The sequence below is a fragment of the Physeter macrocephalus genome, chromosome 9 (genome assembly GCF_002837175.3).
Source record: "Physeter macrocephalus isolate SW-GA chromosome 9, ASM283717v5, whole genome shotgun sequence".
NCBI lineage: Eukaryota > Metazoa > Chordata > Mammalia > Artiodactyla > Physeteridae > Physeter > Physeter macrocephalus.
Window position 1 is genome coordinate 58102767 of NC_041222.1, and position 27431 is coordinate 58130197.

Consider the following 27431-nt stretch of genomic DNA (forward strand, 5'->3'; position numbering starts at 1 on the left):
CGTGGGCTCTCCCGTCGCGGAGCACAGGCTCCGGACGCGCAGGCCCAGCAGCCATGGCTCACAGGCCCAGCCGCTCCGCGGCACGCGGGATCCTCCCGGACCGGGGCACGAACCCGCGTCCCCTGCATCGGCAGGCGGACTCCCAACCACCGCGCCACCAGGGAAGCCCAGGGCAGAATCTTGAGAGTAAAAATGTAGAATTATGCTTTTTGGTCCAGATATTTTACCAGGTGATATATGCTACCATTATTTTCTTAATCCCCATATTTTATTTCAAAAGACGTGTAGGGCTTCCCTGGTGGCGCAGTGGTTGAGAGTCCGCCTGCCGATGCAGGGGACACGGGTTCGTGCCCCGGTCCGGGATGATCCCACCTGCCGCGGAGCGGCTGGGCCCGTGAGCCATGGCCGCTGAGCCTGTGCGTCCGGAGCCTGTGCTCTGCAACAGGAGAGGCCACGGCAGTGAGAGGCCCACGTACAGCAAAAAAAAAACAACCGTATTTTTCTTTGTATCTGTCGTTAAAACATAATCTTGGGCCTTAAGTGATAGCTAAGATTTCTAAAAAAAAAAAAAATCTGTTAAGGCTAGGAGTGCTAAAAAGTTTTTTTTTTTTTTTAATGTTTAGCTGATGGGACATTTTACATCTTGCATCATGGGTTTTATTTCAGGTTAGTGGTGGTCTGAAACAACAGTTTTGTTTTGTTTTCCTGTTGGGACTTTAATCTCTCTTTGCCTTTTGAAAATGACAGGATGATATATGAGGGCAAGGAAATGGATCTGTATAAAGCTTCTGCTACACAGAATCTTATACTGAGGAATCTAGCGACTCCCTACTCCTTAACTCAGCTGAAAATATTCACGAATTATTCCCTGTGGGAGTGACCTGGCATCAGTGATCTGAACTGACACTAAGTAAAATCTGGTAGGAATTATTTAAAATAAAGTCTTTTTTTTCTAGTTTTTAAAAATCATTTCTTCCTTTGTTTATTATAAGGAAGAATAATTTGGAAGAAAATAAAGTCATAGCAGAGTCACTATCACAGAAGGTTGAAGAGGTTATACAACTTTACCAGAAAGTAATAGGATTAGCCACAGAACAGATGGAATCCTTTACCCGTAGACACAAATTACACAGGTAACAGGAATTCTTATTATTTTATCCAGTTGTTGTCTTTTTCTCATGGAAAACAACATTGTCCTTTCTTGTGAAGGATGAATATGAATTATCATCCTTGTGGTGCTGAGTGCAACTGCAGTTTTATCCCAGAATCACTGTCTGTGAGCTTTCGGCCCTTAATTCTTCTGGTGCATCACCTTGTCATCTGTATCATGAAGATGATGATACTTGCCCTGCTGCATCTTGGGGCAGTTGTGAGGATCACATAACATGGATGAAAAAACTTTGGAAATTAAACAGCACTAATAGGTAGTTTTTAAATTGTTTTCCTTTAAATATTTGGCTTATAAACATTCCTTGATCAGGTGTAGACTCGCTTAGTTTTCAATCTCAGGATGAGATTTTTGCCCTTCTAAAAGAAAAGCAAGTAAATCAGATGATGGGGGAGTTGGCAACCATGAATCTGTGCAATTTTCTGAATGTCATTGAGTTTGCTGGAAACATTATGTTGATCAGAATGGGAATTTGGAAGAGATAAAATAACTCTGTCTGTTGGGGAAAGAGGCAAGCAATGTAGTATTGGAGAAAGCCTACGTGGAGAGTCAGAATGCCTGGATTGAAGTCCCGGCTCTGTAATGTAACCACCTTGGCAGGTCACTCAACAGCCTTGAGCCCCCTATTTCCTCATCTTTAAATGGAGGTGGTGAAGCCTGTCTTGCTTTCACTCACGGGGTTGTGGGAGATCAGGTGAGATAATGTAATGTGGGGAGATCAAGAGAGATAAGATGCTTTTTATATTGTAAAATGCTAAATTAATAAAAATTATGTTGGACTGAACTGCAAACAGGCCTGTGTTTCAGGAAAGTAACCTAAGTATGTTAAGGAATGTTTTAGTGTTTTGACTCTTGGAGACTTTTGACTGATGACCTGTTTGATACAGGTTTCACTTTAATAGCAATATGTGCAATAAAAAGAACAAAATGTTCCACAACTCTAGTGTTTTCTTACAGCTCAGTATAAAGCCATTGCTAACACTTTGGTGAATGCCCACCATATACTTCTATTTGGATAATTATTTTTTAAAGTAATTCAAGCATTACTACTGTCTTCATATGTCCTTTTAACTCATTTTGTTGCCTTTATTTATACCATTTGATTTTTTTTTTGGACTTCAAATTCCAACTCTGAAAAGGTGACAATATTTGCCTGTATGTGAAATGTTTGAGACACACCTAGTTAAAAACAAAGAAACAAAAGCACAAAACGTATGAAAGTACAGAGCATTTTATTTTTAGTTACAATTTTCAGTTCTAGGTAGCTCAAAGCAGAAAAGCTGCTGAATGACATGAACATCATTTCTTTGCCATTAATGTTAAGAAGCAAAAACTAAATCCCAAACTTGACCCTTTCTCTTTTTTTTTTTCATTTTTGAAGCCTATTTAAGTATAACCCTACTCGATAATACCTTTTAATGCTTATTACTGAGAGAATGAAGCCTGTGAGCACTTGAACTTTCAAGGACTACAGCAGAATTGCTCTTCATTTTAGCTACTTGGACAAAAAACGGTGTTTGATGGACTGCCTAGGTGAAGACCTGGGAAAGGAAGGGTTATCTACAAATTGAGTGAGTTTATTATGGCTTAGTGATTTGCTGATTGATTTCATTTGCTGTCAGTTAAGGTTCTCTTAATGTCAGTTTTCTTTGCATAATGCCTTGAAATAAAGACCAATGAAGTTCTTCAGATTGATGCCGCTTATATAAACTGACCCTGATTTGCCCTATTCTACATGACAATTTAAGTGACAGCGTTTAGAGGAAAATACAGCAATGAATATGCAACTTAAGGATTAAGGGAAATGCAGTAAATCATTCAGTCTAAAACTAGGTACAAAAGTAATTTCCTGGGCTTCCCTGGTGGCGCAGTGGTTGAGAGTCCGCCTGCCGATGCAGGGGACACGGGTTCGTGCCCCGGTCTGGGAAGATCCCACATGCCGCAGAGCGGCTGGGCCCGTGAGCCATGGCCGCTGAGCCTGCGCGTCTGGAGCCTGTGCTCCACAAAGGGAGAGGCCACAGCAGTGAGAGGCCCGCGTACCAAAAAAAAAAAAAAAACGAAAAAGTAATTTCCTGTAATGATTCCACAGATGCCTTAAGTTTTATTAAACAGACTATTATCAGTCACAAGAGTGTATGTGTGTGTGGTGGGGGTGTGTGTAGGTAGAGACAGACAGACAGAGGGACAGAAAGAGACAGAAGATTGAATTGAAAAAGAGAACTAAAAGTGATCTTAAATCTTTTTCAAATTATAGTAAATCTTCCTCTCCCCACTTACTTAAACTTGGAGTTGTCAGAATCATGGTTTAAAAAATATTTTATCTGAGGTTGTTTAAGTGCTGTATATTAAGTCACCAATGAAACATAGGGTAATTTTGAAGCTTTAAATGCTTTTCAGTTTCAGAGCCTTCTAGTAAAGTGCTAGTAGCTTCTTTTTTTTTCTTTCAATGGCCAAAAATTTCATAGTGCTGATTAAAAAGAGGTGTAACTTTTGTGGGGAAGACTAACTTAAGTAACTCGCTGAGGAAACTGTGAAATACTAATCTCTTAATATCTCTTCTGAGTGAGGGCTATTTCACCCCACAGACCCCAGGTAGATTTTCTCTGTGGAGTGTATGACATTGCTTCTGTGTTGCAGAGCAATGTTTTTGTCCAGAGTATATTTTATAATGCATATCAATCACAATGAACCTGACTTGGCATAACTTCATTAGGATTAAAAGGGCAACATAGAAAACAGAGCCCTAAGGTGAAGAAAGCTCCTGGGTTCTGTGCCAGTGGTAGGAGGTTTAGCAAAGCGGCATATCATAAGCCCAAGTGTTATCTGTGACATATTTAAAAGAGGCCCATGTTGTATATTTGCAAATAAGGCTTAAAAAAGTCCTCAAACCTTAGGTCTTTGGTTGAATGATTATCTGGTAGAATGATTTACCTACAACATGTAAAATTTAGAAGAAGAAACTCCATGTTTTTAATCCTTCTAAAATTGAGAAGGAAATCATGATTAAAATAAAATATGCAGCTTCACCTTGTATATTTATTAAGTTATGTCATGGGAAACAATAGAAAAAAAGAATCTTTATGAGACACTTAGCGTGGGGACTTACACAAAGCCCTCAAAAGATAGCAGTTGAGATTATTACTATTGAGACAGTGTGTGTGAGTTGAGGAATGTTATGGTTCTTCTTCAGTGAGAAGGGATTCTTTGAAAGTTTTGGGTGTCTCACGTTATTACCAAGTTTTTGATTACAGCACATGAAGAGGTTAAATGATTTCTCTTTAGCACTGAGTGGTAGGTAGCAGTAAAATGCTCTGAAAACTGGTAACTCAGAGGCAAAACTTGACCTGAACTAATTTTGTGACAAAGCCTGAGAAGAGCTGTGGCTCAGCTTATCCCCCTCAGTGTGATCATTCCAAGGTTTTGCTGTAGAATGTATTTGATTAGACTGTGTTGCCCCACATCCCAACTAGAGTGTTAATATACGGTATATGCTCCATATTTCCAAAATCCTAAAAATCCCGAGCTCCAAAACACATCTCGTTCTGAGGTTTCAGATTGGGATTGTGGGAACTGTATCAACATTATAAACCATTTCCCACCAAAATAACACATATTACTGCTTCAATGCAAGACTTGTGTTTTTCTTATAGTGAGGCACATTGGGCCTGTGGCATGTATTCTTGAGTGAAATTTGAATTTAATAGCTGGTATCTCGTGCTTTATATTTTGAGCCTTAAAGGAATCATGTGTAGTTTGTGCCCCCTAAAAACTCAGAGACTTCAACAATTGTGTTATAGGCTAATCAGATATGGCTCTAATAGGCTTTACTTTGCGCAAGTCTGATCATGTTTGGAAACTAAAGGCATGTTTCAGTTCCATGTGCGTAGGAGTCTCCTGAGACATTCTTTCAAGGCCCCTTCCTTTTTATATTCTGAAAGCGGAATGGATGAAATTCCTGGTCACATAAACTGCTTATCTTTTCTTGCATATCCTTCTAATTTGTTCCCACTGGCTAAGGTAATGCAGACTCTTGAAGAATCTGAAGAAACCGGCTTTCCTAGAGTCTAGGCACACTCTAGGTAAGGAGGGCGAGGTAACTGGGAGCGAGGAGTCTTAGCAACCAGGACGGCCTTTGTCGTTTTGTTTTTTAATCAATTTATTTATTTATTTTTGGCTGCATTGGGTCTTCATTGCTGCGCGTGGGCTTTCCCTAGTTGCGGCGAGCAGGGGCTGTTCTTCATTGCGGTGCACGGGCTTCTCATTGTGGTGGCTTCTCTTGTTGCAGAGCACGGGCTCTAGGCGCGTGGGCTTCAGTACTTGTGGGACGTGGGCTCAGTAGTTGTGGCTCACGGGCTTAGTTGCTCCACGGAATGCGTGATCTTCCCGCACCGGGGCTTGAACCCGTGTCCCCTGCATTGGCAGGTGGATTCTTAACCACTGTGCCATCAGGGAAGCCCCAGGGTGGCCTTTGAGTCAAAGTTATCTAGTTATTCTATAGAGGGAAAATGGAAATATCATTTGAGAGTATTTATTGATTTATTGGATTGGTTATAGCTTTATTTTTTTATTTTTTCCAGTTTTATTGAGATATAATTGACATACAGCACTGTATAAGTTTAAGGTGTACAGCATAATTTGACTTACATGTAGTGTTGTGAAACGATTGCCGCAATTAGTTAACATCCATCATCTCATATACAAAAAAAAAAAGAAAAAAAAAGTTTTTCTCCTTGTGATGAGAACTTTGGGTTTACTCTCTTGACAACTTTCAAATCTACCACACAGCAATGTAAACTATAGTCATCATGTCGTACATTACATCCCTAGAACTTATTTACCTTACACCTGGAAGTTTGTATCTTTTGACCACCCTACCTTCATCTAGTCCCCTCTCTCCTCATCTCCTACCTCTGGTAACCATAAATCTGATCTCTTTTTTCCTGAGTTTTTAAAAAAATTCCTAATTTAAGTGAGATCAGACAGTATTTGTGTTTCTCTGTGTGACTTGTTTCACGTAGCATATTACCCTCAAGGTCCATCCATGTTGTCACAAATGGCAGGAGTTTCTTTTTGTTTTTGTAATGGCTGATATATATATATATATATATACACACGTATATATATATATACACACATATATATATACACACACACACACACACACACACACACACACGTATATATACATATATATAAAGACTTCTTTATCCATTCATCTGTTGATCAACACTTAGGTTGTTTTCATGTCTTGGCTATTGTAAATAATGCTGCTGTGAACATAGGGGTGCAGATATCTCTTTGACATAGTGTTTTTGTTTCTTTCGGATATGGTCCCAGAAGTGGAAATGCTGGATCATTTTTCATTTTGGGCGGAATCTTTATACTGTTTTCCACAGTTGCTGTACCAATTTACAATCCCACTAACAGTGCACAAGGGTTTCCTTTTCTCCACACCCTCACCAGCATTTGCTATCTTTTGTCTTTTTGATTTGATGATAACTGTTCTAAAAGGTGCGAGGTAATATCTCATTGTGGCTTTGATTCGCACTTCCCTCTTGACTAGTGATATTGAGTTCCTTTTCATGTGCCTGTTGGCCATTTGTATGTGTTTTTGGAAAAATTCTATTCAGATCCTTTGCCCATTTTTAATTGGAATATTTGTTTTTATGCTACTGAGTTGTATGAGTTCTTTATATATTTTTGAGAGTATTTAGAGACCAATTCAAACCAGTAAATTGGCTTTAAATAATTAAATGGTCAGCTCTTTCAATCATATAGATTTGGGTATGGCTAACATCATCCAATGATGTATTGAGCACCTGCCAAGAACAAGGCATCGTGCTGTGCTCTAGGATACAGTGGTGACTCAAAAATCTTTCTAGAGGGAATATGAAATTTGAGATTGAAATGAGAGGGAAAAAAAAATGATGGCTGTAGGAGAGACATAGATAAAGTACCATAGCCTGCGCTTTAGAGGAGAATGAAATTCGTTCTTGCTGGGAAGATTAGGAGAGGCTTCATAGAGGAGGTGGCATTTGAGTGGGCCTTGAAGGTTATACAGTTAAAAATCCCCTTTCATGTAAAATGTTACTGTCAGGAAATACAGATGGGAAATATCTGGAGTTTGAGCCTGAGCTTCTCGGTAGCTCTGCAGCAGTGACATCTATGGGATTGTCTCATCTGCAAACAAGGGTAGAACTAAATGATTGGTAGGATTCTTTTCAGTTAATTAAGCTCAGTGGTATTGTGAATAAATTATAGTCTCTGCTGGATTTCTTATTGTTTGTTCCTTCATAATGTACAAAAAATAAATTCATTGATTTAGTTGAAATCAGAAAGCACCTTAGAACCAATTTGTCCTTAAAACAATATAGTAACTATTTTTTCGGAGTGATATAGTTTAATATACTTCAATGAATTTTGTCATAGAATAGAAACTTTAGGAGTTATTTGAGGATGATAACCCTGACTGAAGCATGTAGATTCCCAAACCAATTTGATATATATCAGAATCAGAATGGGATCATGGTAATAAAAGATTAGCTCTTAATAAAGAGCTCATAAAATTTTTTCTCTCTCTCTTTACTGATTGCTTTTCTTTAGGTATATTGAAAATTGTTCATATTGCATTTAATTAAACCACAAACAAGTGCATTAAATTCTTATAATTCCAACTAAGTGGCTTTTTAGCATCTTCGTACAAATTGACGTAAAGACACTAATAGATGTCCTTTGCTGAGATTCATAAAGCTAACAGTTTTATGTGAAAGGAGGAAAGATAAGTGTTCAACATTGTGTGTGTGTGTGTATGTTAACGTATTTACTCTTTATCAGTAGCTTAGATCAAGTGCACTTTCTGAAAGCTATTGGTTTTGAGATACTGGATTTCTTTGATTGTGAGCAACTAGCTCTCAGCCCTGTAAGTAATTTATTTCTATAACTTTTCTTTTTGTATTAACACCACTCCTTAAAAAAATTGCATACTGAACCCACAAAAGATCAAAATTAGGTTGTGTTTTTGTTACACTGCTCAAATTTGATTAAAGCAGTTGGATCTTTGTTGGTTGATTATGGAACAGACAAATGGGGAGTGCTGGTTATCACTTTGGTCTCTAAAAAGTGTCAATCAGAGAGAGATTATTGGAATATAAGGTGCCCTTTGTTAAGTTCCAGATAGCTTTTGAATTTGGATAAATAGGCACTCTCAATATTGTCCACATTATTACAGAAATTGAAGGTCTCACTAACTCTAAAATGAAAAACCATACCATCTTACATGTAGTTAATTGTCAGTCTTAACAAGTAAGTATGGAATTCCTGCTCTGTATCCAGCCCTGTGCTTGACAGATGACTGAAATGACAGAGGATGAATATACCTTCAGGGAGGAGGAGTTTACAAAAAAGAACCCCAAATGTTAGTTCCTAATACAAGAGGAACAAAACAAGCACTCATACAGGGACTGTCAAGGGTCAACATGCAGGCTATGAGCCTTTGTGGAGTGTGAAGATTGGGAAAGGGCCTGAATGTATCACTAACCTCGTTTTACATCCTCCTGAAAAACAGTGTTTTAAGGAAGAAGAGTTCTGTCTTTTTGGAGGAGATAATCTCCTCTATTAGTGTTTTATCCACTCAGTTTCAGTATGAAATTTTAAAATGTATTATTGCCCCAACTTAACAAATGGGAATCAGCACTTGCCTCCTTTCTTCACATACAGCTAAATGGCTTCCCATCAACCTTAAAATAAACTCCAACCGTCTCATGTTGCCCGTGGGCTCTTCACGACTTGGGCCTGACTCTGCAACTTCCATCTCCCAGTGGTCTCCGCCTCACTCACTGAGTCTATAGCAATGAATGTGTAGCAATACTGGCCTTTTTGCTGTAACTGAACACAGCAGGCACAGTCCCATTTCGGAGGCCTTGTGCTTGCTGGTCCCTTTACTTGGTGTGCCTCACACCAGATCTTCATGAGGCTCAGTCCTTCACTTCATTCATGTTTTTGTTTCAATGTCATCTCATGGAAGCCTTCTCTCATCACTAACTAAACTAGCCTCCCTTCCCGCTTCACACTTTATAGCCCTGACCCTGCTTTATTTTCCTCCATAGCACATGACCTAATGTATTTGTCTGTTATCCTCCCCTAACTAGAATGTAAGACCCATGAGAGCAGGGCTTGGTCTTTAGCACTGTATTTTCAGCACCTGGAACATAATAGGTGCTCAATAATATTTGTTGAGTACATTAACTAATGAACTGGAGTTTTCTCTGTTGTGGGCTTTTTAAGAGGCAGAGCTGTGTGCATATAAAAGAAAGGAGCAAGGAGCCTGGAATCAGATGAACTGATTTTCAGTTTTCACATTGTTAGCAATGTGCCCTTAAGAAAGTTATTTATGGACTCTGAACATCAGTAGTTTTATATGTAAAATTGTGCTAAGTAATTCCTGTTTTGCAAGGACAGTGTAAAGATTAGAGATTATGCATGTTTGCCACAGAAAACAGACCATGCTCAGATTTTCATATACTTTATTTAATGTAGCAAGAAAGTGCCCTTCTTTTTCATGAGGAGTCTAAATTATCCTGCAAAGGTGTATCTATTACTTGATAAGAATTAGAGAATAGTCAAAGTAACAGTGATCTCCAAGGAATATACTCTTAGTTATCAAAAGTTTATATAAACATTTCCACATATCAGTGCCAGATGTTATGGTTTTAACATTTGGACAAAGCCAGACTTCCTGAATTCCAGCTCACACCATTACATTAAATCAAAATATTCCTTTTTACACTCATACCATACTAAGTCTTATCTATATGTCAGTAGAATCTAAAGCAGGCTAATAAATCTCCATGGTAAAACTCACAATGATGTCAAGACATAGTAGGTTCCCAAGAAATGGTAACTATAATAATATATATATTTTTTCTGATGGAGAGCTAAAGTAGTGAAGTTAAGTTTCTTCATGGTTTCCTATGACCCACAATTATTTCTGTGTTACTCACTAACTAAACTATTCTCAGTTTGTCAGGACTTGTTTTGCAACACATTAATAAATTCTATAATTTACCTATATAATGAGCATTTTGTATATTACTTAAAATTTTAAGTCCCTAAGGTAAGGGAATTTATTATTGCTATTACTATGATAGTCCTTATTATTATTATTATATTATGGACATATATATTATTATATGTCCATATGCAGTAGTTTCCAAGAGGAACTTTATTTCATTCTCTGATTATTTTGATGGTCTCTTTTTCACGTTCTTATAGGAAACCAACATGTCATTTCTTATCCTTTTGGTCTTTCTTTACATTAACTTTTAGCGTAATAAGAGTAGTAATCACTATCAATCTAGATGCTGCATTTAGCCTCAAATTGGCCTTAATTCGGGTTGGAAATAAAATATTTGAAAAAGAATTGGTCTTGTTTTTGGCACATTTAAGTTGTATATGCCATGGTTGAGTGCAGGCCAGAAAAGAAGTTGAGAGTCTAAACACGATACAAAGAAAACATCATTTAAAAAAATCTGCTACAAAAGTATTCTGCAACTCTGCTGAATATGGTTTCCCATGAGGCTCCTTCTCATACCTGAAAAGCTACAATATTTACACCCATCAAAGTGGTGCCAGTAAAAATTTTGAGTGTTGGGGTAAGTCAAGTCCAGGGCCCCTTCAAATGGCGAAAAGGAGAAAATGAACTTTGCTTCTCTTTTTCTTATATAAAATAACACCAACAAAAGCATACCTGAACTATATGCAGCACCACATTAAGTCAATTTATGCTGTTTGTCTTTAGTTGTGCTTGACTTAAGGAGGTTGTGCATTTGCAAAAAAAATTTTTTTCTTTTATTTAATTACTTGATGCATTTACTATCCTTATCATTGTCACCATCATCACTAAAAAACATTTCAGTATCTGTGTGCATATTACATTAAGTATCTAGTTACACATGATTTTAACCATTCCCTCTACTAAATAAATAGGAGTACACAATCTTAAGTGGATATCAGTGCCCCAGACCAGTCTCTAAAGGAAACATAGTAATTCCAGTACATGCACACAAACCCCTAGCACATTGATGGTCAAAAGTAGGCTCCCCAGGAATGGGAAAACATCTTGTATGAGACAGAGAGGGAAGAAAACCAGGTTTACCAAAATTCTAGTTTCTACATAAAGGAAAGGTCATTTTTCTGCCAGGAAGATTTTCAGATATGGCAAGATAAAGGCCTCCCCCAGTCTTAGTACAAAAAATGAAAATATAATTCCTTGGAATCCCTTCCCTTCTGTACATAAATCTAATATGCCTAGATCTCATTCAGAATGAGAATTTGAGTCATGAGCTAATCCTGTGTGGGTAGGATTTGGGATATCACTGTCTTATTTTGCTTGTAAAGTCCTTTACTGATGTTATTGAATCCTTAAGTCAGGCTGCTGAGAGATGCACAGCACATTGTCATTTTATGTATATAAGTCAACTAAACTCACTAGAAGTTGTTTTCCAAATTTTCTCTTTTTTTTTAAAGTAATCTTCTATTGTGTGGATAATAGGAAAGTTGCCATAATTTGTAATCTTAATTTTTTTCTCATTAAAATAATCCCACAACCTTCTTTCATATTACATTTTTCTAGAATCAAAAGATGCTTTGGAGGAAGTATAGAAGTTATGTGACATATTTGGATAGTATAGAGATTCATTAATTTGTTAGAAATGTTTATTGAACTCATTCTACAGAATGAATGAAGTCCCCAAGAAAATATCATCTGAAGTTCTTTTGCTTGAAATACATATTTCCATTACATAAGCAAAAATTGGTAGCTCAGAGTCAATGTAGTATAATAATTATTAATGAGTTTGAGATCTTTGAAAATCTTGGTTTCATAGCAAAATTCAAGAGGGCTTTGCTTTTGTACCCTTTTCAGTCAGTAGAGGAGAAAACATGAATTAAATTGACAAAAATGAGTGTTGTGATAGACTATCTGCATAATTTTGTGAAACTTGGAAAGCCTAGATTAATTCTGCTGATTTAACTGAGAAACTTTGTATGATAGATAGCCAAAACAAACAAAGCAAAAAAAACACTAAACCAGTCCAAAGCAAACTGGAAAGCTTGCAACACATGGGATAAGCATAGGCTTTGGAATTGGACAGACATGGATTCGAAACCTAGTTCCTTTCTTTATTAGCTAGGGGACCTTGCGTAATGTACTTAGCATCACTGAGCCTTAGTTTCTTGTTCTGTAAAATAGAGATGATATGAGTCCTACAGGATTATTGCCAGAACTGGAAAAATATGCAAAGCTCATAATGGTGGTGTCTGGCACATAGTAATTGTTGTTGTTAAAACTGGGGTTCTGGTAAGCCTTGGAGAATGGGACTCTAGAGGAAGTGAGAGCACCTTGGGGAAAGATTTGGTCAAGCCTAGGCTTTACTGACTCCCATACATTCCAACGCATTTGGTGATTCTGGTGGTAGAGCGTGGGTTCACCTCCCTCTTTGGGCTACTTTGAGGCAGATGTGGGGTTGACTTTGAGTGGAGAGTTGGGCTGAGTGCATATTGCGCTGAGTCAGATTGCATTGACTTCTTTGATGCCTCAGGCTCTACTATGGCTCCTTCTGGCACTGCTTTGCCAGTCAGTGAGCAAATATAGACAGTTGTCTGACACTCTGTCAGGTTGAGTGTGATAAGCTAGGTTGTTTAATCCAAGTATCTGTATAAAGGAGTCTAGGAGTTAGGGGCAGGAGACAGGTTAGTCTAGTCCAGGCCTTTGCCAGATAAATAGCTACCATTTAAACTTCAAAAAAAGTTTGTTTCTAAAATATATGTAGATATGTATATATATCCTCTTTTTAGTTAAATGTTAGCATACCACACACACACACACACACACACACACACACACACACTTTTCTCTCCTTTTTATTTTGAAATAATTGCAGCTTCACAAGAAGTTACAAAAATAGTACAGAGGGGGGCTTCCCTGGTGGCGCAGTGGTTGAGGGTCCGCCTGCCAATGCAGGGGACGCGGGTTTGTGTCCTGGTCTGGGAGGATCCCACGTGCTGCGGAGCGGCTGGGCCCGTGAGCCGTGGCCGCTGAGCCTGCGCGTCCGGAGCCTGTGCTCTGCAACGGGAGAGGCCACAACAATGAGAAGCCTGCGTACCGCAAAAAAAAAAAAAAAAAAAAAATAGTACAGAGGAAAGAAATCCCCATGTACCCTTCACCCATTTCCCCCCAATGTTACATCTTACATAACTTTAGGACAATTAAAACCAGAAAATTGACATTGCCACAATGTGTATGTATAGTTCTATGACATTTTATCACGTGTGTATTCGTGTAGTCAACCACCGTGATCAAGATACAGTGCTATTACATCACCACAAAGATCTTCCTCAGCTAACCACTTTATAGACATATCAACCCCTCCCCCAAAATCAGCCCTAATCCCTGGTAACCACTAAATATTTTGTCTCTATAATTCTGTTATTTCAAGAATACATAAATGCAGTCCTACAGAATGTGGCATTTTGAGGTTGACTCTTTTTTCACTCAGCATGATGCCCTTGAGTTCCATCCAAGTTGTTGCATCTATCAATAGTTTGTTCCTTTATGTTCCTGACTAGTATCCATGGTATGGATGTGCATAATTTGTTTAACCATTCATCTATTGAAGGACATTTTCATTGTTTCTGATTTTTAGCTATTACATATGAAGCTATGATCTCTAGGATAAATGTTCAGAAATGTGATTGGTAGGCCATATGTAAGTGGATGCTTAGTTTTTTAAGAAACTGCCAAACTGTTTTCTAGAATGGCTGTACCGTTCTTCATTCTCACCAGGATGTATGAGAGATCCAGTTTCTCTGTTCCCTTGCCAGCTTTTTTTGTTTGTTTGCAGTACGCGGGCCTCTCACTGTTGTGGCCTCTCCCATTGCGGAGCACAGGCTCCGGACGCGCAGGCTCAGCGGCCATGGCTGTGATATTGGTCTGTAATTTTCTTTTTTCGTGGTATCTTTGTCTGGTTTTGGTATCAGGGTGATGGTGGCTTCGTTGAACGAGTTTGGGAGTGTTCCTCCCTCCACAAGTTTTTGGAAGAGCTTGAGATAGATAGGTGTTAGCTCTTCTCTAAATGTTTGATAGAACTCGCCTGTGAAGCCATCTGGTCCTGGACTTTTGTTTGTTGGAAGATTTTTTATTACAGTTTCAATTTCATTACTTGTGATAGGTCTGTTTATATTTTGTAGTTCTTCCTGGCTCAGTCTTGGAAAATTGTACCCTTCCAAGAATTTGTCCATTCCTTCATGGTTGTCCATTTTATTGGCATATAGTTGTTTGTAGTAGTCTCTTATAATCATTTGTATTTCTCTGGTATCAGTTGTGATTTCTCCTTTTTCATTTCTAATTTTATTGATTTGAGTCCTCTTCCTTTTTTTCTTGATGAGTCTGGCTAAGGGTTTATCAATTTTGTTTATCTTCTCAAAGAACCAGCTTTTAGTTTTATTGATCTTTGCTCTTGTTTTCTTCATTTCTATTTCATTTATTTCTGCTCTGATCTTTATGATTTCTTTCCTTCTACTGACTTTGGGTTTTCTTTGTTCTTCTTTGTCTAGTTGTTTTAAGTGTAGTGTTAGATTGTTTATTTGAGATTTTTCCTGTTTCTTGAGGTGAGATTGAATTGCTATAAACTTCCCTCTTAGAACTGCTTTTGCGGTGTCGCATAGGTTTTGGGTCGTCATGTTTTCATTGTCGTTTGCTTCTGTATATTTTTTAATTTCTTCTTTGATTTCTTCAGTGATCTCTTGATTATTTAGTAGTTCACTGTTTCGCCACCATGTATTTGTGTTTTTTACAGTTTTTTTTTCCTGTAATTGATTTCCAGTCTCATAGCGTTGTAGTCAGAAAAGATGCTTGATACAATTTCAGTCTTCTTAAATTTTCCAAGTCTTGATTTGTGACCCAAGATGTGATCTATCCTGGATAACGTTCCATGTGCACTTGAGAAGAAAGTGTATTCTGCCACTTTTGGGTGGAAAGTTCTATAAATATCAATTAAATCTATCTGGTGTATTGTGTCGTTTAAAGCTTGTGTTTCCTTATTTATTTTCTGTTTGGATGATCTGTCCATTGGTGTAAGTAGGGTGTTAAATCCCCTACTATTATTGTGTTACTTTCGATTTCTCGTTTCATGGTTGTTAGCATTTGACTTATGTATTGAGGTGCTCCTATGTTGGGTGCATAAACATTTATAATTGTTATATCTTCTTCTTGGATTGATCCTTTGATCATTATGTAGTGTCCCTCCTTATCTCTTGTAACAGTCTTTATTTTAAAGTCTATTTTATCTGACACGAGTATTGCTACTCCAGCTTTCTTTTGATTTGTTTGCGTGGAATATATTTTTCCATCCCTTCATTTTCAGTCTGTATGTGTCCCTACGTCTGAAGTGGGTCTCTTGTAGACAGCATATATATGGGTCTTGTTTTTGTATCCGTTCAGCCAGTCTGTGTCTTTTAGTTGGGGCATTTAATCCATTTACATTCAAGATTATTATCAATATGTATGTTGCTGTTACCATTTTCTTAATTGTTTCGGGGTTTTTTTTGTGGGTCTTTTTCTTCTCTTGTGTTTCCTGCCTAGAGAAGTTTCTTTAGCATTTGTTGTAAAGCTGGTTTGGTGGTGCTGAGTTTTCTTAGCTTTTGCTTGTCTGAAAAGCTTTTGATTTCTCTGTAGAATCTGAATGAGACCCTTGCTGGGTAGAGTAATCTTGGTTGGAGCTTTTTCTCTTTCATCACTTTAAGGATATCCTGCCACTCCCTTCTGGCCTGCAGAGTTTCTGCTGAAAAATCAGCTGATAACCTTATGGGGATTCTTTTGTATGTTATTTTTTTGTTTTTCCCTTGCTGCTTTTAATATTTTTTTTTGAATTTTATTTCTGTTAGTTTGATTAATATTTGTCTTTGTGTATTTTTCCTAGTGTTTATCCTGTATGGGACTCTCTGTGCTTCCTGGACTTGAGTGACTGGTTCACTTGGGGGTTCCTTCCATCTCCTTGGGTGTCAGGGTCCCCCACCAGCAGCTGACAAGCACCCTAGTTGTGGGGAGACGCTAACTCAGCCTCTTCCCACACCACCATCTTGACGCCTGCATGTATCTTTTTGAATTATGGTTTTCTCCAGATATAGGCCCATGAGTGGGATTGCTGGATCATATGGTAGCTCTATTTTTAGTTTTTTTAGGATCCTCCATACTGTTCTCCATAGTGGCTGTACCAATTTACATTCTCACCAACAGGGTAGGAGGGTTCCCTTTTTTTCACACCCTCTCCAGCAACTTGTGCCCTTCTGACTCTAGGCCACTCTCTGTTTTGGTTTGTGGGCACAAACACAGCTGTTGCCACTCTCCTTCATACCAGTAGGGGAAGAGCTGCCTAGCTCAGTCACCCTGTGATGCAGAGGAGTGCTCTCCATACTTGTTGATTGCTTACTTTTATTTTTGAACCAGTATCTCCAATATATGTATGTATGTATATTTATACCTTTATAAATTGTATACTTGTGTTATTGTTAAATAAGCTCTATAACATAAAACAAAAAAATAGAATATTTTAAAGGTATGATTTTAAAAGGTTTTTAAAAGAAAGATTAAAAAGTTAATATAAAAACTATGGAGACAGTAAAAAGATCAGTGATTGCCAGGGGTTGGGGAGGAGGGAAGAATGAGTAGGCACAGATAATTTTTAGGGTACTGAAACTCTTCTGTGTGATACTACCATGCTGGGTACATGTCATTATACATTTGTCCAAACCAATAGATTGTACACCACCAAGAGTCAACACAAATGCAAGCTATGGGTTTTGGGTGATGATGTGTCAGCATAGGTTCACTGATGGTAACAAATGTACCACTCTGGTGTGGGATGTTTTTGGGTGTGTAGGGGCAGGGGGTATATGGGAAATTTATGTACTTCCCACTCAATTTTTCTGTGAACCTGAAACTGCTCTAAAAAATGTAGTGTATTAAAAGAACTAAATAGAATATAAAATAAAATCTATATATGGAAGTCTCCATTTTTTTTTCCATTTTAACTCACTTTGGGGACTGAATACATCCCAGTGGGTATGCAAGACAATGGACTCTCCCTTTTTTTTAATAAAGTAAGAGAGATAAAATTTTTATTCTTTGATATGGATTAGCACTGGTGTCATCACTTGGTCCATTTTTTAGACATTAATATTTCCTGTTAGGTATTTTGGGAAAAGGTGGAAGGATTCTACAGTGCAGCAGGGCTGAGAATGGTGTCCTCACTTGTTTATTTACTTTCTTTGTATTTCACCACGAACTCTTATGTACCCTGTATGGTTAAGTAATTTATGGATTAAATTATTTTTCATAGTGTAGTCTTTACAGTAGTTTACAATGAGATAAGAGGTAGTCTTTAAAATCTTCTATATAAGGTTTGCTGTTTTTCTTATGACAAAGTGATTCAAATTACTCTTGAACTTGAGTGTGAATTATGTACTTTTCTGTAACATAAAGAAAAGGGTTCCAAATCTGTAGACCTTTTCTTTGATGGCAAGTGGCTATCAAAAGCATTCTATCTATAAATTTTTTCTTAAAGAAGCCAAGACAAAACACATTCTGTCACAAGAAGTTTTTTAAAAAATGAACTGCTTTATTGAAGGAGTTTTATGGAGCATTATGAAAATAGTTGTTTGGAAGTGTTTCCAGAATTTTGGAATTTTTCTAAAATTGATCTAAATCTATAAAAATTCATATATGTGTATACACATAAAAAGTTCAGAAGCAAAAATTTTTAACCAAAAAATGTGTTTGAATTTTTGTTAAAAATTTAAAAACAGGACATATATTAGTTTAAAGTACAGTTGATTAATTCAGGGAAGTTGGAAATATTTTAGCCAAAATTCCAAATAAAACTTCATTTACTTGATTGATAGGATTGAAACATGCATGTCATGATTTAATAAACACAACCAGTGGTGTACTTTCACCAAGTGCATCTTCCCTATTTACCATGTCACGGGAGTGGTCAGGGTGAGAATTCAGTATTAGACTTCCAAACAGGTTTCCCCACTATCCAAAAGCAGAGCATTCCTATAAAACCTGTCATAGGTGAAATGGCGTTTAGTGAAGGAGCAGTTACCCTAGGCCCCATCTTGCTAATGGATGAACAAAATAAATGGAGACAAAGCACAGATGCTCACAGACACAGTTCAAAGCTGTGTGGACTTGGTGCTGAGATGCTGAGAGTAGTTCCTGGGGAAGGAGCTTGGAGGGGCCACTCTCACTGCTCTGGGTGAGCGCTGCATCCAAAAGGGCTCACTGCAAAACAAACAGTGAACGCTATTTTTGCTTTTTGCCTTTTTTGGTAAAAACGAAAATCCTCTTCGGATTTCTTTCGGTTAGCAAAAACAGGTACAAATGCAGGTCTTTCGTGAAAGTGAAGTGGCATAAGGCAAACTTTCGAAGAGCAGGGATACCTGTATCACAAAAAGTTATACAAGATTTTTAAAATTGTAAAGCATATCCAATCATATTTCTTTCACTAACAATCATTAGTAATAACTTTTTGTTGAGAGTAAGAGGTTTCAGGGCTACTGATAAAGCCAAGTTAAGGCCCTCTCCCTCCTCTCATAACTGTTTATGCTTAGTTTCAAGCACACTTCTACTTGGTTACACCTTTGTAGAAGTGTTTTCTTGCTTGTTTTTTGGATAGGGTTTCTCTAAACTTTTGTTTCTGGCCCCTTCTACTTTCTCTTCTTTATTGATTCCTCAGAATTCTTGTCAGCTGAAAGCATTCTTATCAGCTTTGATGCCTGCACATGCATGCACACACACATATACACACATACACATGCAACTCTGTGTGGTAAAGCAAGGAGGTGGATGGCAGTCTGCCATCCTGATTGAGTCTTTCCTACGTAACTTTGTACTGGAATGTCATGGTGAATAGTATTTAGGGCCAGGACCAGAAACCAAACATCCAAAGTAAACAGTCCATTTCCAGATCTTAGACTGGCTCTTGACTGGAGGACATACTTGCTATTTGCAGACTACTAGTAAGAGACCCTTTAACCCTCATTCTCTGCTGTATCCCTACATTTATAAAATATTGGAATGAAAGTAAGTCAACTAAATGAGCAACCTTACAGAGTAATTTTGTGATAATGAAGAAAATAATTTTCCTTTAATTCCAGGTGCCAAGGAATAAAATTTGATACTAAAAACTATGAGAATGTTATCATTCTAAGACTTTCATTCATAGGAAAGACATCTTAAATAGTAACTTTATTTTATTATTTTAAAATTATTTTTTTAATTAAAAAAAATTTTTACTAGGGTACAGTTGATTTACAATGTTGTGTTAGTTTCAGGTGTACAGCAAAGTGAATCAGTTATGCATATACATATACCCACTCTTTTTTAGATTCGTTTCCCATATAGGCCATCAGAGAGTATTGAGTAGAGTTCCCTGGGCTATACAGTAAGTCCTTATTAGTTATCTATTTTATATATAATAGTGTGTATATGTCAATCCCAACCTCCCAATTTATCCCTCGCCTCCCATTACCCCCTGGTAACCATAAGTTTGTTTTCTACATCTGTAATTCTATTTCTATTTTGTAGTTAAGTTCATTTGTACCCTTTTTTTAGATTCCACATATAAGTGATATCGTATGATATTTGTCTTTCTCTTTCTGACTTCACTCAGTATGACCATATCTTGGTCCATCCATGTCACTGCAAATGGCATTATTTTGTTCTTTAAATAGTAACTTTTACTATCAATGGGACATTTTGTTGTTAGGAAGTAAATATTCATTAGCCTCTAAAATTCTTTATTTTTGAAAGAATTTTAATATATTCAATATGTAGAATAATTAAAATACTTATGTCCAATAAAACCCCTCAGAAATATTGAATCTTTCTTTTATGAGTTAAAATAGTAATTTTCCTAATTTGATATCGTTGTCATTATTATAGCTAACATTTACCTGAGTGTTTACTGTGTACAGATAGTTAAGGTCTTTTCATGAATTAATATTCATTTAATCCCCACAAAATCTTTGTAAGGTAGGAATCATTTTCCCCATATTATGGGGATTTATTATATTTCACATATTTGGTATATCTGGTATATCTATTTTACATGGTATACTTACTTTATATAGTATATAGAAATGAAGTATATCCATAATTACAAAATTTAAAGTAAATGTCAGAGGTTTTTGCTTCCCAATTACTTACTCAAAAATATAAATAGAAAATTTACTATTTTGTTGGCATCTAGGCCTTATGACATTTTCCACTAATTGCTCCTTCTCCTAACATCAGCTTCCCAAGGCTCCTACTTTTCCTGAAGTCCAATTTTGAAGTCAGTCTAAACTATATAATATGTACATAACAAATTATATAAATAATATACTAGTCCTTAAGTGACAGTCACCTGTTTGTATCTCAGAATTTTTTGTATTCTAAAACACTTGTGCTTTTCCTTGAAATAGATAGGATGTGGAATTTTATATGTTTGAACTTTCTCATCTTGTTATGCTGATTATAAACACAATAGATTATGTCTAAAACAAAAGGCTATTTTTGTCCAGAAACTGTTTTTTGTTCTGTTCCTCATATAACTAGATAAACCCTACTGAGATTCATATCTCACTGCATGGTATAGTCAAAATCCCAAGGGCCAAAGATGACATGGGATAAATTCTCAAGTGCTGGACTTGCTTTTCACAGTATCATGCTGCTTTGTCATTGTTTCCTAATGTAAAAAGGTGTGATGTTTTAATACAGGAGTGAGGGGTATTGTATAGCGCTAGACTTCAGGAGATTGATAGAGAGGTCATGAGATGCTCACTCCCTCCTCCTCGCACCCCCTCACTTGATTCCAGCTGTCATTTCCATTTCTTCTACCAAGCTGGCACCTTTCTTTTGTATTAAAGAGTTGGATTTTTCACTGGCATCCTTTATAACATAGTTTGAATCACTTTTTAATACTGGAAGTTAACATTCTTTATTCTTCAGAAGAGCTGTGAATTCTTTGAATAGCTTTGCGATTTCACTGACACTCCTCCCTACCTTTCAGTTCTGAAGGAGGTTTTCATTTTAGAAGCATGTAGTATATTTTACTTACACTAGTTCCATGAAACATACTTTCTGTATTGATTACCTTACCTTTGCTGCTCTGAAAAAAATATCCTATACAGTAAGTGTTATAGAAAATTGCTTTCATTTCTCAAATACTGCTTTAAAGATTTTAAATGCTTAAGACTCTAAATCCTAAGCAAAATGTAGATTATTATTTTATTCTTTTTAATATTATAAAGAAGTAATATGTGGTTTCTCTTAATACTGCACTGAATATTAGAATTTAGTTATTAAAAGCAGATCAAGGAAGGAGCCAAAATAATTATGACTTTTGTTCCATCCATCACATAAAAATTCAGATATAACTTCTCAAAAAATATTTTATTTTTTAAAAAAGAGATTTGAAGGAATGCCTTTTATATTATAATTCCTTTTAGAATATCATGTATGTGACAATTCATGAAATGTGTTTCTCCAAATTTAAGAAATAGGACAACTTTTTAAATGTTGAAATTTTTTATATGTTAGAGGCCAGTTCTATTATGACTTACATTGAGATAATAATGCAGGAGCCTATTATTGATAGAAGAGTACTTTCTTCTTTTTATTAAATAAGGCCTTTATGTAAATTTTCATGCATTTTATGCACTTTAGGTCCTTATATAACAGGAACACATGTATGCAAGCCACCTATCACAGATTGTCTCATTAAGATCTTAGTGGAGAATTTAAAAATAGAACAATGGTAATACTACAATGAAATTTACTAGCTTCCCATTTTTAGAGGGCTTTTTTATATTAGATGCAATGTAGCTGAAGGGTTAAGAGAATGACTTTGTATTAGATTTTTAACTATCTGATCCTCACAACAGTTTTAGAAATAAGCAAAAAAATTGACTTTTCTTCCCATTTTATGGAGGGAGGAGGTGGAGGCTCAGAGACATGACATGGCATTGCCCAACAAGATAAAGCTAAGTAAGTGGCAGCATGAGAACCAGAAAAAAATAAGACTTGTGATTCTTGGTCCACCATCTCAGTGGAGGAGATAAATGAATTTACAGAAGTAGAGAGAGACTCGGTGTAGGAAGAAACAGATATGATTTTATAATTTCTGATTTTTATCTACTTTTGAAACCCAGGGACATATTTTGTGTTAGTATTAGCCCTCAGCTTACTTTGAAATGATTCAAGGTAAGGAATGTTAGGACATGTGAGATGTTCCCAAACATGAGGTTGTACCATGCTTATTTAGTGTTGAGTAATAGAATGAACTTTTGTGTACTTTATTTTTTTATGCCTACAGCTATGCTTTTGCTTCTTTTTTCGACTTTGAATAAAGTATGGGTAGTACTTTATTCACTAGAGTGTTAAGGTTATATTTTCCCAAGTATCTTCATCCTTTTCTATAAGGTATTTTTTGCCAAACTGAATATGACTAATGTGGCTTTTCATCTTTTCCAGTCTCTCTCTCTCCCCTCCCTTCCTCCCTCCCTCCTTCCCTCCCTCCCCTCCCTCCATTCCCTCCCTCCTTTCCTTCCTTCCTTCCTTCCTTCCTTCCTTCCTTCCTGTCAGTCATTCAAGCCATCCCTGAAGATACAGAGATTATTAGATTTGACAGAATATCTGGCCTAGGTAGCTCCTTAGTGTAGTGACTATAAACATGTAAACTAATGCATTTCTGCCAAAGCAATAAATGCAATAGTAGAAGCAAGGATGAGGGACCCACAGAGAACCAGAATAGAAGTTAACACTGCCTTTGGGCTCAAAAGAACCTTCTTTAAAGAGGTGGTTTCTGAACTGGGTTTTTGAGGGCAAATAGGAATTTGTTAGGCAAAAAGCTATGAATTTTCTTTTAACTACAAATAACTCACCTACTTCTGTTTCTCAGATATTGTGTATGTTGTTTCTTACTTTTTGTTCACCAGATTATTTCATATGCATTCAGAATTGCCCAAATATCTAGTTTCTTAAAGCTCTCTCAAACCAGACTCTTCAGATTGAATATAATTTGGAAATTTTCAGACTGTCTACCATTGTTCTAAGTTGTGGCTGCAGTTGGAACATGGTTTTCTTGTAAATAACATAAAATTATATTTGAATATGTCTTTGAAATGTTTGATATTACTTTACTGTATTTGAAGTATTTTGAAAGACTTTTTAGTCTTTCAAAGGTGTAATAGTATTCTTGGACTTAAAATTCACTACAGCTTGCTTTAGAAGCAAAAGTCTACAAAATATGATTAAACTGTGATACAGAGGCCCAACAATTCTCCCAAATATTACACTACTTAGGGAAGAGAAAAACTTACCAGCACTTGCTTATGTTATTTAATTTATTATATCCAGTGTAATGCAAGGGTGTTCCTCTGTTTTATGAATGAAAATAATTATGCTTTTCTTACAATATAAGAATCATATTATTTACTCTTAAAAAATCATAGGATTAGTTCAGCTCCTTTTGTTTCAAAACATTTGTTTTCTAGGTGGTTTGAAAATTTTACTGAGCTCATTTTGAAATATCTTGCTTATATATCCATCTGTTGTGTGTCTTAAGATTGAAATTTAGGGGCTTCCCTGGTGGCGCAGTGGTTGGGAGCCCACCTGCCAATGCAGGGGACACGGGTTCGTGCCCCGGTCCGGGAAGATCCCACATGCCGCGGAGTGGCTAGGTCCGTGAGCCATGGCCGCTGAGCCTGCGCGTCCGGAGCCTGTGCTCCGCAACAGGAGAGGCCCGAACAGTGAGAGGCCCGCGTACAAGATTGAAATTTAGGTCAAATTGCAACTTGAATTTACCTTTACAAAGGTAATAAGTGTGCCATCTTTAAAAACTGCATTCTAAATTTTAAGCACAATAGATCAAAGTACACCTTATTTAAATAAATATTCTGGAAAAAAGTCTCAATTATTTTCTCCCAAACTTTCTTAAAATAGTCACGGTTCTCAATATAAAATGTGAGGTTTAGCTTTACTATTTTAAAGGAGGATGAAAAATTGTTTATTTTAAAATTTTAATGATTTTGCTTTCAAATTATGGAAATTCTCCTTTGGGGACAGCTTTATTTGAACTGTATGTGGCATTATTTTTATTTCTTAAGGCTATGATTAAAAGTTTCGTGGATGTCTACCAGCTTGCAAGCACTAGAATTGCTACATTAGAAAAGGAAATGACATCTCATCGAAGTCACATTGCAACCTTGAAATCAGAACTTCACACAGCTTGTTTACGTGAAAATGAAAGTTTACAATCAGTAAGTCCTACAATATTTTTTTCTTCTTTGAATCTTGGGTCACATTTACATTCATGTTTTTGTTGTTCATAAGATCACTCACCAGTATATATAATTTAGGGTGAGTGATCAATCAAGCAACGTAAAATTATTAGGTGTGGAGAAAATTTTGAAGGAAGAAAAGCAATTAATTTTTCCATTGTATCATGTATAAAGATATGCATATTGTTATCAATGCTAAAACACTACATCAAGATTCCTTTGTGTTCGGCAGTGCAGCTGACAGTTGGATTTGGCAGTATGCATAGTTAAAGCTTGCAACTGTCTGAAGATTCAGTGTGTCCCATTAAGACAGAATATTATTAATTATGCGTATAACCAAAATGGTAATTAGAACATGTGATTATTCTCTGTAGAAAGCTAGTCTTATCCATAATACATGCCCAGCTAAAGATGCATGTTGTGATTCATCTATATGATTAAAATTCAGTTTCAGCAGTCATTTTATGTCTTAAAATTTTAGCCCATGATGAAATTTGGGCTCATTGAAGACTAAACAAAATTTTCTACATTTGAAATACGTGTTTGGGGAGTATCAAAAAATGAATATATTTGTGACATAAAGGAATGAAATACACATTTAAACTTTCTCCTCAAAAGCCAGATATGTCAACATATCTCAACAGTGAGATTCAGAAGGTTACCAATAATTAGAATGTCTTTTTTCCCTTTTTGGTTTGATTAAAATGGATCTGGGTGACTTGTAAGGAAAAACAGTATCATTTTGCCATTTAGCTATTGACCAATTTCAAATGATATATTCAACAGAAAAAGAGTTAGCATTAAAGCAAATAGATGCATAGTTGTGGTTTGGTTCTTCAGCTCCTTCAGGTCGTAGCTCAAGTGTCAGCGTCCCAAATGAAAGCTTTATGACCATGGTATTTAAAACTGCAACCACTAACCCTCCCCCACCCCACAAGCCCTGTCTCATTCTCACCCCATGTTGCCTGTCTACCTTCTACCTTCCTTGCTTTATTTTTTTCACTATAGCACTTACCAACTTACATATATTGTATTTTATTTATTTGCTTTTTGTCTGTTTGCTCCTTACACTCATAGAATATAAGTTCCATAAGGACAAGCAATTTTGGTTATTTTCTTCACAGCTGTAAAGGCACTCTAGTGCCAAGAATAGTCTGACCCACAGTAGGTACTCAACAAATGGTTATTGAATGAAACATACTGGGACCTAATCCAATAAATGAACAAACTAGTTATTTGGGACCTGAGATGAGATTCAGTTGAGTTCAGTTTTTAAAATTACTTTGTTAATTTCTTAGTGAGAGAGTAGTAAATTTGACCTCAAATAAGAGAAATCAAAATGAAGAGGAAACCTTTATAAAGATTTGAGTAAGTATTTGGAATTCATACTAGTCTTTCTCTGAAACACATTTACATTTCTTCCTACTAACTCTCTGATCCCATTGGTTACTATTACATTATAGTATGTCAGCTTTGTTGGGTCATACCATTATTGGTTGTTTATTACTGTTATTCATATAAAAATAATTGCTTATGTTCTGAGAAAGTTTGGTAAGGTGGGATTGTTTCCCATGGGTTCAAAAATTTTTTTACCAATTATTAAGCTATTGATGTCTTAATGGAGGTGTGCTTAATATCCCCCACTATCATAATAAAGCTCCACTTGTCAACCTTCTGAACAGATTTACAGGATATGCTCATCATTTTATTAGTAAGAGGAGGTTCACTGTGGCAGTGATTCTCAAAAGGGAATGTGTGTAATGTGAAAATTTTCCCCATGAGATTCTAATGTGTCCTTCTAGGACAGTGCTGCCTAATCCCATGTTTCTATGGGATATATGCTCTCCAGTCTCTTCCCTTAGTTGAGAATCACTGTTTTGAAAACAATAATAAATGTGTATACTAATTTCTATTATTCAAGACATTTAAATACGCATTTTCTAACTTGAACTACTTAAGAACTCTGAGAAAGTTTAATCTTTTAATTTCATAGATGAGAGGTGATATAGTTTGGTAGATAAGAGCATGGGCTTTGGAATTACGTCCATTAGAAGTATAGTCAAGTGTAAATAACAGAAAATTTGAGTAACATGTTTAAGACAGTTTTTTTTCTCATACAGCAAAAAGTCTAGAAGTAGGTGGCTATTGTCATTGGTTTAGTGGTTCAGCTTCTCTGTAATTTCTCTGCCACTCCCTGATTGTCATAAAATGGAAGCCAGCTCTAGGATTTGGGATCACATTCAAGTCAGAGGAATGGGATGGCCCAACAATACCTGTTTTATATATATGATAAAGCATTGCAAGGCTTTCCATTTAGAAAATATTTAAGTATTTATACCATACATTTATTTTTTAAATATTTAGAAATTTTAATATAAATTTAATAGATAACAGATATTAAATGTATATTTAAATGTTTATATATTTAAAAGAGAAAAAGCCTTCCAAGGAAGTTCCAAACATATTTCCACTTATATTCCATCAGCTGGAAATGGGTTGTGTGGCCACCTTGAGCTATAATGAGTCAAGGGACAAGGGAATGAGGAATGAAGAGATACTGGGTTAACCAATTAATAGTATATCTGACTTGTCATACAAGTCAGATATATCTGGGTTCCGATTCAACTTCTGTCAGTTGCTAATCAGGTGGCTTGGGTCTCAGGTTTTCATCTGTAAAATGAGGATAATGATACTACTCTCTAATAGAGATGTTGGGAGGTCTAGTGAGAAGTCTTTTTTTTTTTTAACATTTTTATTGGAGTATAATTGCTTTACAATGGTGTGTTAGTTTCTGCTTTATAACAAAGTGAATCAGTTATACATATACATATATCCCCTCCTTTTTGGATTTCCTTCCCATTTAGGTCACCACAGAGCATTG

At 36.4% G+C, this 27431-nt stretch overlaps 1 protein-coding gene across 1 annotated transcript in view; it reads left to right on the forward strand.

The window, feature by feature from the left end:
• Nucleotides 1–27431, forward strand: part of CCDC171 (coiled-coil domain containing 171) — a 341681-nt gene that overhangs the window by 268867 nt on the left and 45383 nt on the right. Inside the window, exon 26 of the mRNA XM_028494006.2 lies at nt 24377–24529. Coding sequence (XP_028349807.1) covers nt 24377–24529 — 153 coding nt within the window. The remainder of the gene's footprint in view (nt 1–24376; nt 24530–27431) is intronic.